Source organism: Musa acuminata, chromosome BXJ1-5 (assembly GCF_036884655.1).
Source record: "Musa acuminata AAA Group cultivar baxijiao chromosome BXJ1-5, Cavendish_Baxijiao_AAA, whole genome shotgun sequence".
Classification (NCBI taxonomy): Eukaryota; Viridiplantae; Streptophyta; class Magnoliopsida; order Zingiberales; family Musaceae; genus Musa; species Musa acuminata.
Window position 1 is genome coordinate 24,635,092 of NC_088331.1, and position 12,219 is coordinate 24,647,310.

Below are 12,219 nucleotides of genomic sequence, written 5' to 3' on the forward strand. Positions count from 1 at the left end.
AAAAATTTATAAAGATAATCGGTGAAAATATAATTTAATTTTTTCCGAAAGATTAAAAAAAAAATTTATTATTTGGAAACACGAGTACGATTTGAGACCATCGGATAATTCAGCGGCAATCAGATCAGAATTCAATTTGAGAATCCGATATTTATCAGCTAGTTGAATTAGCTTTGACATGTCGAACAACACCGGTAGCCTCGTACACGACAACGGATCACCCTCGCCCACCCCAAGTCCGCTCACCGACACTGAGTGTGAAGAGGGGTCACTTTCTCCTTGCTCTCTCTATCGACACGAGCGGCAAAAAGGTTTCCCCTCTTCCCGGCTAACAGTAAAAGACGAGTCCCTCTTTCCTTCTTTAATCATTTCATTTCATCCCATCATTCCTCGATAGTTCCCCTTCCCCTCCTCTCCCCCCCTCCCCAATATGCAACTTCGAGTAAACAATGTGCTAACTTGTTTTGGCCTGTAGGTGGTGAATGGCGAAGGAGAGGGGGAATGGTGTGGTGGTGACTGGGGTTCTTTTGGCCTGCATTTTGGCCGGGGATCCAGGTGGTGTCGGTGGCATCACGGACGAGACTGATGGTGAGTGGTTCCGGAGATTCTTCAGCAGCTTTCCTTTTTCTTTTCTCTTTGGTGAAAAGAAGTCTCTCTGTTGAGGAAAAGGACTTCTTTAGTTAGATGTTCTCGATCCTTTTTATTGCCTTTAGACTGATGGTGAATGGTTTTAGATTTCTTCAGCAGCTGTCTTTTTTGCTTTTCGGTGAAGAAAGAGTTTTCTTGAGGAAAAAAATAATAATCTTTTTTGAGGTATAGAGAAACAGGGTGAGAATTTCGCAAGTTGTTTCTGGTCGTTGAGTCGTTATCTTCTGGTGTTTAACGGGCTAAAATTCATGCTCTTGATCTTTATAAACATTCTTGGGTTTCCGGGATTTGAAGAATAGTTTAGTCCATATTGTTGTTTTCTAAGGAAAAAAGATGAAAGTTTTGGTTTTGGTGGAGAGAATACTGGGGAAAAAAACAATTTTGGTTGGATTTGAAGGAAGGATCGAACCTTGGCCGAAAAGGGAAAAGACTCATTTCTAAACAAGGATAAATGGCTTCTTTTCTTGTTCGTCCGTTTAGGGATATAATACGTATACTTTCTAGTAAATCTTCCCTTTGCTAGATGATCTATATTTGAGCATGCTATCAAGAGAAATATAAATAGGATGTTGACTTATATTGCATCTTCATCAGATTCTTCGTGGTGGATTTTTGACCAAGCTTAGCTAAGTTGCAGACATTTCGTTTCCAATTTTAACTCTTTTTTCATAATGAAGCGATGGCCTCTGAGTGTAATTATTGGCATGCACTTGTCTGACTTCATGGCAACTTATGAACTTTAAGCTTAAATAGATTCAGTGCTGATTTTTTATTTTTTTATTTTGTTATTATGTTCCATGTGCAGCTTCTTCTCTCAACATCCTTTTTACCAGCCTAAATTCGCCATCTCAGCTAACAGGTTGGGTTCCAAGTGGTGGTGATCCCTGTGGGGATTCATGGCTGGGTGTTACATGCACAGGCTCCGCTGTTACAGCAATGTGAGGTTCTGTTCAAATGAAATTTATGTTTGGAGTTGTTGCTTTATCTGATGGTTTTTGTCACCCTTGTGGACTATATCAGCAAATTGTCAGGGTTGGAACTTGCTGGGACACCTGGCTATAATTTGGCAAGCATGTCTTCGCTAGCTGAGCTGTGAGTTGGATGAAACCATTCATATCATATTTTATATTTTGGATCTAATCCCCTGATGTTAAAATGCAGTGACATGAGCAATAATAATCTTGGAGGTGGAGACCCAATACCTTATAACCTTCCACCAAACCTCCAGAGTTTGTAAGTGACGCAAGTGGGGATAGTTTTAACTGTTTGCATGCTTCTGTGTGACCTTCATGTGGATAAACTTTGCAGAAACTTTGGAGGTAACCAATTTGGTGCAAATATACCTTATTCAATCTTCCAGATGGTGACACTTAAGTATCTGTGAGTGGCAGTTTAATCCCATTATTTTCTGTACTATTGACCATGATGCTATCAATCTAAACAAAGTGCCAATTGATGTAGAAATCTTGCTCATAATCAACTACAAGGAAACCTGAGTGATATGTTTGGAAGCCTTTCTAATCTCACAACAATGTAAGTGTAAACTGTACTATTTTGTCATTATGTTACTTAGTGTCTGCTTGACGACCACTCGCTTCATACAATAAAATAATCTAATCATCATTCTATTGTTTGATAGAATGCTATTTTCTGTAACAATATGTTTGACACATTTAAACTTCTGTAAGGTTTATCATGTCACACATTTAAATTGACTTACAAATCATGGAATAGATTTGTTCATCTATGAAATGATTGAACACAGTAACATGATTATTTCACCAAGAGTTTGAAATCATTATTGCTAATTTATCCATTTTGTCAGATAGAATTCTCTTCTAGGTACTTATAAGCGAATCACTAGGTTGTCAGCTTGACTTTATTCAAGTGAATATCTGCTTTCGTTGCACTTAAAGAATGACAACTTTATATTGCAGGGACTTGTCCTTCAATCAACTTACTAGTGAACTTCCACAGAGCTTTAACAACCTATCAAGTTTGACAACCTTGTATGTTGAATAAATGTTAAATCCAATAAACTTGATTAAATTTCATTCTGAAAACAGTACAGATGTATCATTCATTAATTTTATATAGGTATTTGGAGAACAACCAGTTTACAGGCCAGATAGATGTCCTTGCGAATCTTCCCCTTCAAGATTTGTAAGTGTATACATTTCACTATGTTTTATAAAAAATAGTTTCTGTAGTTTATGTTAGTTGATTTACATGTTCTTGCTTTTAGAAATGTGGCAAATAACCTCTTCACCGGATGGATTCCTGATCGGTTAAAAAAGATAAATAATCTTCGGTGAGCATTTAATGGCTTCTGTGACATGAACTGCCTGATGACCATGTGAGTCACAATATATGGATCTTATATTTATCTTAATTTGCAGTACTGATGGTAACTCATGGAGCTCATCACCCGCACCTCCACCGTCACCTTATAGATCTCCTCCACCAGGCCGAAAAAGCAACCCAGGCCAACAATCTGATGGAAGTAACCAATCATCAGGCGGTGGAGGTGGGAATAACTTTAATATTGGTGCCGGGACAACAGCAGGAATTATTATATCTATTTTGGTCATAGGCGGAATAATTGCATTCTTTTTTATGAGGAAGAAATTACGAAAATCTTCGAGGGAAAATGTTCTAAAAAAGGATCAGCCTTTTGCCCCTCATGCTTCAGATGATGCTAAAGGTAATTAGTTGTTTCTACATGCATAATATCTGGAAAATTCTACTTTTCCATTTTAACAAATGGGGGCATGCAATCTGCCAGCCTACCTTCACCCAACAGTTGCCTTCATACTGCTCCAGTTTCCCACTCGAGGATGTGTTCTTCTGTCCCATCCCCATCCATTCAGTCGCTGCTATCCATTTCTTGGTTTTGGTTAAATGCAGCAATTAACTAAGTGGAAAATTTTGCAAGATCTCATGCTACCACAGGCAAGCACAGATGTGAAGGAGCATTTTCCTTAAAATTTAAGAAACAAGGACTTCTTTAGACTAATCTCTAATCCTATCATATATTACACAGGTTGAAATATGCCTATGCATATTGTTGTGGCATGGCCTGTGAATCTGTGATTGGACCAAACACTGGCCTACATTGGGCCTCTGAATGACTATATGATCAAGTAATTTCAACAAGAATTAAGCTACTTAGAACTTGATAATTTCTCTGAACATACAAGGTCTGAAATTTTTATCTGAATGATCACTAAACTGAGGCTTTGAAGGGATTGGGGTTTTAACAGTATATATTACTGGATCTAATTTGCGTTTTTTTTAAATTGAGGTTACTCTGAGTATATCTTTACTTTTGGCAAGCATTTTGGTGATTATTAAGTTATGGAGGTTAGGATTTCTTTTTTTTTTGCCAATATAACTGTTTATGGAACTTTCTACTCTGTTGTTGATTAGTCATTTTTGTAGTGCTTAATTTTCTTTTTCTTTTTCCAAGTAAATGTGGCCTCATTTATTGTGAGGCTACACTAGTTTATATAGATGGTCAATTTCTCATTGTGCAAAGTATTTCAGAAGAAGAGTAAACTATTAATAAGCGGCATAGAAATTACAGAGAAAATACATCATAGGAATACAACCTCCTAGCTATTATACCAAACAAAAGTTTTTGTTTGCCTTTTCATGTTGGTTGTCCTTTTGAATAAGCATTTTTATAGGACACAATTTGGACACTATATGCTTCCTTTCTCACTTCATTGGAACATCTTCTTTCTCAAATTTCATGCGGTCCTTTGTGTTCTATACTGCAAAACACAAAGGCTGCTGAGTAAAAGGAATTAGATAGCTCTTATATTTTCATAAAAGCTCCTCATATAAGTATACACGCCAGGTAACTGTCATTAGGTCAATTCACCTGGACGCATGTTGAAAATCTAAAACCTGCTTCGGCGAATCTGACTCTCTATGGCAAGAAGTATAATTCAAATATAGAGGTGTAATGACTGCAGTGTTCCCTGAATTTTATCAACTTAAACCCTACTTTAACTTTGTTCATTTTAACCCTTGTATCCACGGCATTAGACACAATTAGTCCCTATACCGTAAAGGCCACTGCCTTGGCATAAGAAACCATTTATTATCAAGGACTAATAGTGCCTAATAAAGTAATGTACACTACAGGGACTATTTTGAACAAAAGGAGTTTAGCCTTCAGGACTAAAATTGCCTGGTTCTTGAATTTTATTTTATATGACAGGTCTAATTTAGGTATTTTAGTGATAAAATTAAAAAAATGGGTATATGATTTTAAAAACTAACTTCATTATGACTTTGGTTCTTAGTGGTGATGACATGACATATGATCCTAAATTGAATGAGTAAACACAATCATTCCCCCCCTAATGCACATGAATGTAATAGATATCTGTCATGTTAGTATAATACACAAGTCCTACATAAGTGCAATCTGTGTATCATATCTGTAAGCTTCATGTCATCATAGACTTTAATGAGATACATGATGCCTATCCATAGCAGGGAGACTGGGGTTGCTCCTTTGCGACCTAAGAGATCAAGTTTCGAGTCATGAAAATAGCCTCTTTATATTTGGATAAATATTGGTAAGATGTGTACATTGACCCTCCCAAGATCCACAAGAGCCTCGTGCACCTAGTACGCCCACATGATGCCTCTCCAATGCAGCAAAAAGCTGAAATCAGGCCAATCCGAATGTTGCAAAAGATGTAATTTTAACCTAGTTCAGTCTATCTAGTATTAATCAAGAAATTCCAATGTGTTTAAAATTGACAAAAAGAAAGTCTACTTTCTTTAAGAAAAACATCAAACCATTTTTGGTTTTATTTTTTTGACCATTTTTTTTCCAAGTGTCTATCAGAGTTATTCATATTAAGAGTTTAGATAGACAAGTGGACACCGTGTAAAACTGATGTAGATGTCCATTCTTAAACGAATAACTCATAACAAAGTTCCAACTGTCGTGGACTCATTGCCATTGAAACAACAACAATGCAACCTGCCAGTCTCTTTAAATTAGTCCACCCAATTTGTAATATACTTTCTACACAAATTTATGTCCCTCATTTTCTCACTTTAGGTACTGTAACTTGATTTTCTGGTTCATATTCATATTGTTATTTTGCTTATCATGTGAATGATCTTCTGTAGGGATGAAGACAATCCAGACATCCTCTACAGATACAGTGACATTCTCGCCACTAGCTCCCATAACCCTTAAACCTCCACCGATAGAAAGGCACAAATCACTGGGTGAAGATGATTTCTCAAACAAGCCTGTTGTGAAGAAGGATAATACAACAGCAATAGCAGTGACTGTTTATTCCGTAGCAGATTTGCAGATTGGTACAGACAGCTTCAACATAGATAATCTTGTAGGTGAAGGCCTTTTTGGTCGTGTTTACAAGGCACAATTTAGTGATGGAAAGGTATCTTTTGCTTCAAACCAGATCTTTGTGTTATCCTTTCTCAATAAACTTCTGATCTGTAGTCTGAAGCACACATTCTTTTTAACTTTTCACAAGTGATTTTGTTCCTTGCCAAAACAGAACAGCATAAACAATGCACAATGTCTCCTGGTTATAGGACTTGAACCAAACCCCAACTTATTTAAACCACAGACAACTATAATCACTACAATTCTCAACTACCTTTGAGAAGCCAAAAGTTATGAAACAAGAAAACAAGTTCAATTATTGGAAAACAGAAAACCAACTTCCAACTGGATCCACAAAGCAGCTGGCAGTTCCTATCATGCAGAAAGCCCTCGAAATTGTCTCTTATCAGTATTTACAATTTTCAGATGGCTTCTTCATCACAAAATAGCCTGGAAAACAATCTAGAATTGTATTCAGACCATAATACGCAGTCGTAATAAATCACTGCATACCTTGCAATATATTTCTGCCTTTGATACTTTGTGCTAGAGAACTTGTTGCATATCAGAAACCGAAGCTATTAAAAACTAGCAATTTCTCCCACACGTTATTGGAAAACTTACATAGGAAAGATAAACACATTTCATTTTCACCTGCGGGTCAATTTGAATAACATACTCATTTAATGTTAGGCATCTATTTCTCTTGGCCATAAAGACAAACTCGAGAGATGAAAAATCATGTTTTATCCTTTAAGGTCAATCATATTATTGAAAAGCATCAGTTGTCAGCAGAAGAACCAAGTTCTGTTGGATGGCTGAAGAAATTTGTAATTTGATTAAGGAGACAACCTCAAAGCATGTAAACTACATTTGTCAACCAGAACCATCTAGCAGAAATATCTAGAATGACAAGTTGGGAACATAGTGTATCTAAAAAGCAATCACCATTATAATGTTCACTTTTAGCAGGATTACTGATAATAGCAGGCCCAATAATGCTGATCAGTCTTATGTTAACTTAATTTACTTGTAAAATACGAATGCAACATACAATTCCTTGTGCACAAGAAAGAAGAGATTCATTGCACGTGCTTCAACAAAGAAGCATTTCAACTCATCCACTGCAACAGAAATGCTGTTGTTAGCATAATAATCCAGATTATCGAAATCTTATTTCCCTAGTTACAAGCATTGAATGTACTTCATTTACCAGAGCTATATTTCTTTGTTTTTTCAATATGAAGTTTCTGGAACAACTTCTATCCATGTAAACTGAAAAAGAATCTTTGGAGTCAAACTCCTCATTTCTGTAAAATATATATACTTCATAACTTTTTCTTGATTAATGTTTTTTACTCTCTAATGAGACCATGTTTACTAGTTGCCATCCTTAGGAACAAAGGAACTAAAATATAAAATGCTTATTATTCTGCAGGTTATGGCTGTGAAGAAAATAAACTCTTCAGCTCTTCCTCACCAGTCATCAGATGACTTCATTGAGCTGGTCTCGAATATATCTAATCTGCATCACCCAAATTTGAGAGAACTTGTAGGCTATTGCTCTGAGTATAGACAACATTTGCTGGTATATGAATATTACAAGAATGGTCCATTACATGATCTGCTTCACCTCTCAGATGAATACAGCAAGCCACTGAGTTGGACTGCCCGTATCAAGATAGCCCTTGGTACTGCACGAGCATTAGAGTAAGTGAAAGTATGGTTTTGAAGCCTTTTTCTGCTTGACCTGAAATTTATTGGCAGAAAACAAAACAATGAGTGCAGCATAGTTGCCATTTGGTCAAGAAATTATTGCTAGTCTTGCTTCAGGCTTACTGCAAGTGTTATTTTGAGAAAATCCCTGCACAGATAGATCTTGATGTTGTCATAAATAAAATCAATTATCTCATTTCTCATCAACATTATTCTGACTCACAAGCATATGGTGCTACTTTTTTTCTTTTATGTGCTTTTTAGGTCTTCATAAGCAATTCATGTACATGTTTGGACTATCTTCCCTTTGTAGCTTTTTCAGACCTAATATGGCTTACATGACACATTAATCTTGTCCAGTGAGTAATATCTCACGAACGACTGGTCATAAAATTGAACAACTTAGCTGTTTCTACCACAACATATCTTGTTAGAAATTATTTTCATTGACTAGTGAACTTTATGTTTGAATATAACAATCAATCATCTTAACAAGTGTGAAGCTTCTCGGTCAGATTTTATTTGTCATGTGTGCATATTATCCTTGTCAGGGTGATATTATCTTGAGAATTGGGATTGAATTATGTTATATTAGCTTGGGGATTTGTATTGGAAGTAGTATCTTGAAACTCATATTACATTTGTGGTTGTTTTCGGTAGGATGTTCTTGTACCACAACCATTTTTTTAAAACTAACATGAGTATGAATGACCAGTCATGATGGAGCACATTCTATAGGATTAGTCCTTGAATTTAAGTGATAAGTCCTACAAACTTTTAATTGTCATCATCTCCACAAATTATAGTTCTCTAATACTTATGGAATCTCCAATTAGTCCGTGTGAAATGATTTTATAGTAAACATATATTATTCAAACAAAATGAACTCATATTTCTCTCAATATATACACACAACTTATAAATTTTATGAACTATTTATGTTTTAGTTCATGAATATTATTCACAAGTTATGCCATTTTGCCTTTTTTTCCCTCCGCCACCCAACCAAACCACCATCCCAATTGCCTTGAAAATAGGTTGTCCAAACACCTAGATTATTTCTATTAAAATTTGAGAAATTTTCATTTCACAGCTATGCTTTAATAAAATTACAATTTATACAATCACTTCAGTACATTCTATACCTTGTCATTAGCATTTCTTTCAAAAACTTATGTAATATTTCATGAGTTGAAATACCCTGAGCAACCAATTGATGAAAATATTAGTTTATTGGTTAGTGGTAAAGTAAAAGTTTGAGAAACACCTTTTGTGACTTATGTATTACAGAAAATACCTTCCTGCATGAATGCTGAAATAAGAGCAGTTGTGTCTTTTAATATGCAAACATAGATGCTGGATGAGAGAGAGAGAGAGAGGAAGCGGGTAAGGCAAGCTACTCCCAAAAAGTGGAGTGTGGAGCAGAGGTGAGAGGCTGAAGACAGGAGAAAAAATGGCAAGGGGAAATGAGAAATGTAAATCTGATAAAAGAGAACAAGCTATGTGTTATTATGGAAGTAGGGATTTTTCTTAATATATTGCCAACAAACAGATCCTGAGGGTCAAAGGAAACATTTTGGGTGACCACTTCCTGTTGGCCAAGGGTGCAGGATATAATTATATGAGACAAGACGGTGTGCACTGCAAGGGAGGGTTTGAATCATAATTTCACAAAAAACATGGTGCAAAATGAAAATTTCTATTAAAAGTTTTACTCGATAATTCCTATAATTTATGATGCTTCTTTTTGTTGGTTCTTATTTCCTTCAGCACCTAATTGAAGTATCTTTTTGCCTTTATTTTCCTCTTAAATTACTGTCAAATTTTCAAATGAGGTTTGCAGGTATCTCCATGAGGTTTGCTCACCATCTCTTGTCCACAAAAATTTCAAGTCTTCCAATATCTTATTAGATGTGGATCTCAACCCACACCTTTCGGATTGTGGGTTGGAAAGCCTTGTACCTGATGCAGAATTCCAGGTGAAGCATAACGTGATAAACTTGTCTGCTTTGAATTAGTTTTTACAAGGTTAAGTAGTGGAATTACAATGCTGAAGTTTGGTCTTAAATATATATGGAATATATTTTCCTAATATTTGTCTTGAAATTATGCATGTTTTACAAGAAAGAGTCTTAATTAAATGTCTTTTTGCTTTGACATTTTCCCGGAGAGAATCCATTCCTACGTTCTATGTTCATTTGATCAAATCTATGTCATTTGCCATTGATACACGTTTTACCATATTCATTATGAAGAAAATTGTACTAGTGTCCCTAGTAACTAATAAAAGTCATCCTGTTTGTAGGAGGCTGATAGTGAAGGGGAAGAACAGAGAAAGGGAGGGGAGAAATCTCTTTACTGCAACTAGTTATTCATAGAATGAAGAGAGTGATTTGTGGCTAATGAGTCTTTTACTTCTTGAGTTTGCACAGTATTTCAGTAAGTTTGTTTGCCTTAGGCAGTAGACATTCAGAGGATTGAAATAGCCTAGCTGGGGAATATGCAGAAAACAAACAAGAGCTTGACACAAGGACAACATGAAAAAGTATTAGCTGATAGGGCCAGTGGAGAGCGAACCTAAGTTGTGTTGATAAAGAGACATCTGTTTGATGACGTTCGATTGCAGCATTAGGCATGTGGGGTTGAGATCAGATATCTAACTTTTGGGTGAAAGGAGAAGAATGAGATGGTGTCAATTATTTGGACTTATGATATCTAACTGATGGAAGAAAAACATAGAGCCTAGCTGCAAGATGATAGTCATGATGCTACCATGGTAATCTATGTTAGATACAATAATTAGTGATCTAAAGTTGTAAACTGAATAAAAGATGTGACTAGGACTTGAATCAGTGGGAGAATCTTTTTAATACCTTGTTTCTCTTTGATTGGCAAGGAGGGTGGTGGGTGTGTTTACTGGATCTGAGGATACATAATATCAGTAACTAGGAGTTAAGGGATATGCTAGGTAGTTTAAGAAACACATAAAAGTTGTTATAGCAACAATTTGAGATCAATGATAGATATGTTTTCCTTTTTACAAGTCAAACATAACTCAAACAGATAGAATAGTGAATGACATTAGTTCTATGCTAAATCAAAACAAAGAATTAGGCAGATTTCAACCTAGATAAATTGCTTTGGAATTCCAGACTCGAGATTTAGTATTTTGCTTTACTACAGAACCAAACATTAAGAGCTGTATATTCCTGAGTGGCTAAATCAATGGATTTTACAGCTTCTAAGTGAACATTATCATAATGACTGGTGAGTAGTATAATGACATTTACTTAAGGATTTTTGTATGGGTAAATATTTTTAAACCAACAATTTGCCTATTAAAGTGCTACAGTTTGTCTTGATGATTTCTACAGGCATCAGATCAGAATATGGCATCCGGATATGATCCACCTGAAGTTTCCATGTCTGGCCAGTATACTTTGAAGAGTGACGTGTACAACTTTGGCATTGTTATGCTTGAACTTTTGACTGGGCGGAAACCTTTTGACAGGTACTTCTGTTAATCTGATAGAAGTTGATTCAGAAACGGCATCTAAGCACTAAGTTTCTTATGTTATAAGCCTCAATTAACATTATTACTATATCTAAATTCCTGCCATATGATAAATGCATTCTCTTTGGATACTTCAGCGATGGTTTCATTGTTCATGTTGATGGTCTGATTTGTGGCAAACTTTTTTGCAGCTCAAGACCGAGGCCAGAGCAGTCACTGGTTCAGTGGGCAACTCCCCAGCTCCATGACATTGATGCACTGGATAGGATGGTTGATCCAGTCCTCAAGGGGCTATACCCAGCAAAATCGCTGTCTCGGTTTGCTGATGTTATAGCCCTGTGTGTCCAGGTTAAACCCTTCATCCCTCGTGATTTGCTCTCGGCCTCTGTCCATGCAAAATCTCATGCATCTGCCTCTGTGAACCCAAACTGCACGATAACACTTTGCTGCATTATGTGTTACTCGTTTGTTCCCACTAGAAATCTAGGAATCAATAACCATTGTTGCTGTCAACAGCCTGAGCCCGAGTTCCGGCCACCCATGTCAGAGGTCGTGCAAGCCCTAGTCCGCCTGGTTCAGAGGGCTAACATGAGCAAGAGAATGGTAGGTGGGGAGATGCAGGAGACGAGCCGAGCTGATGAACCAGATGATTACATGCTCTAATTCCAGGGATGCAGCTTCCCATCTCCTCTTACATGTTACTCGTACCGATGTCAGCTGTGGGCACATCACCTTCCTTCTGCACTGAGGCAAAGACATGATGGTTTGATTCCACCAGTGGCAAGGATATTGAATCAAAACTTCGTCCTTGTACCGTTCTATTTTTCTTCTTTTTTCTCAATTTTGATGAGGGGAAAAGACTGATCTCCCTTCAGGAATTCAAGCAAAATGCAGATGCTTTCTTGAATGGTTTCATCCATGATCCCAAATAACTTGAATATAATTCAGATTGATCACA

General features: G+C 36.5%; 1 protein-coding gene across 3 annotated transcripts; it reads left to right on the forward strand.

The window, feature by feature from the left end:
* Positions 1–225: 225 nt before the first annotated feature.
* Positions 226–12,193, forward strand: LOC135674079 (protein STRUBBELIG-RECEPTOR FAMILY 6-like). 3 transcript variants are annotated; one of them, XM_065183526.1, is made up of 17 exons: positions 226–334; positions 476–588; positions 1,454–1,586; positions 1,669–1,740; positions 1,810–1,881; positions 1,957–2,028; positions 2,110–2,181; positions 2,586–2,657; positions 2,746–2,811; positions 2,894–2,959; positions 3,048–3,352; positions 5,806–6,083; positions 7,470–7,741; positions 9,591–9,726; positions 11,122–11,258; positions 11,453–11,609; positions 11,778–12,193. In XM_065183526.1, exons 2-17 carry the CDS (start codon positions 483–485, stop codon positions 11,922–11,924), a joined length of 2,163 nt encoding a protein of 720 aa, XP_065039598.1. In that variant the 5' UTR covers positions 226–334; positions 476–482; the 3' UTR covers positions 11,925–12,193. The 3 variants fall into 3 exon arrangements, with proteins under 3 accessions (XP_065039598.1, XP_065039599.1, XP_065039600.1); XM_065183527.1 differs by lacking the exon at positions 226–334 and having other exon boundaries at positions 475–588; positions 1,501–1,586; XM_065183528.1 differs by lacking the exons at positions 226–334; positions 476–588 and adding an exon at positions 711–813.
* The last annotated feature ends 26 nt before the right edge of the window (positions 12,194–12,219 follow it).

Excerpts from the sequence above, each read along its gene's own strand:
- LOC135674079 (XM_065183526.1), top strand. The coding sequence starts at position 483 with ATGGCGAAGGAGAGGGGGAATGGTGTGGTGGTGACTGGGGTTCTTTTG. Across the intron at positions 1,587-1,668 it reads GGCTCCGCTGTTACAGCAAT|CAAATTGTCAGGGTTGGAAC; the intron begins GTGAGGTTCTGT and ends GGACTATATCAG. Across the intron at positions 7,742-9,590 it reads GGTACTGCACGAGCATTAGA|GTATCTCCATGAGGTTTGCT; the intron begins GTAAGTGAAAGT and ends TGAGGTTTGCAG.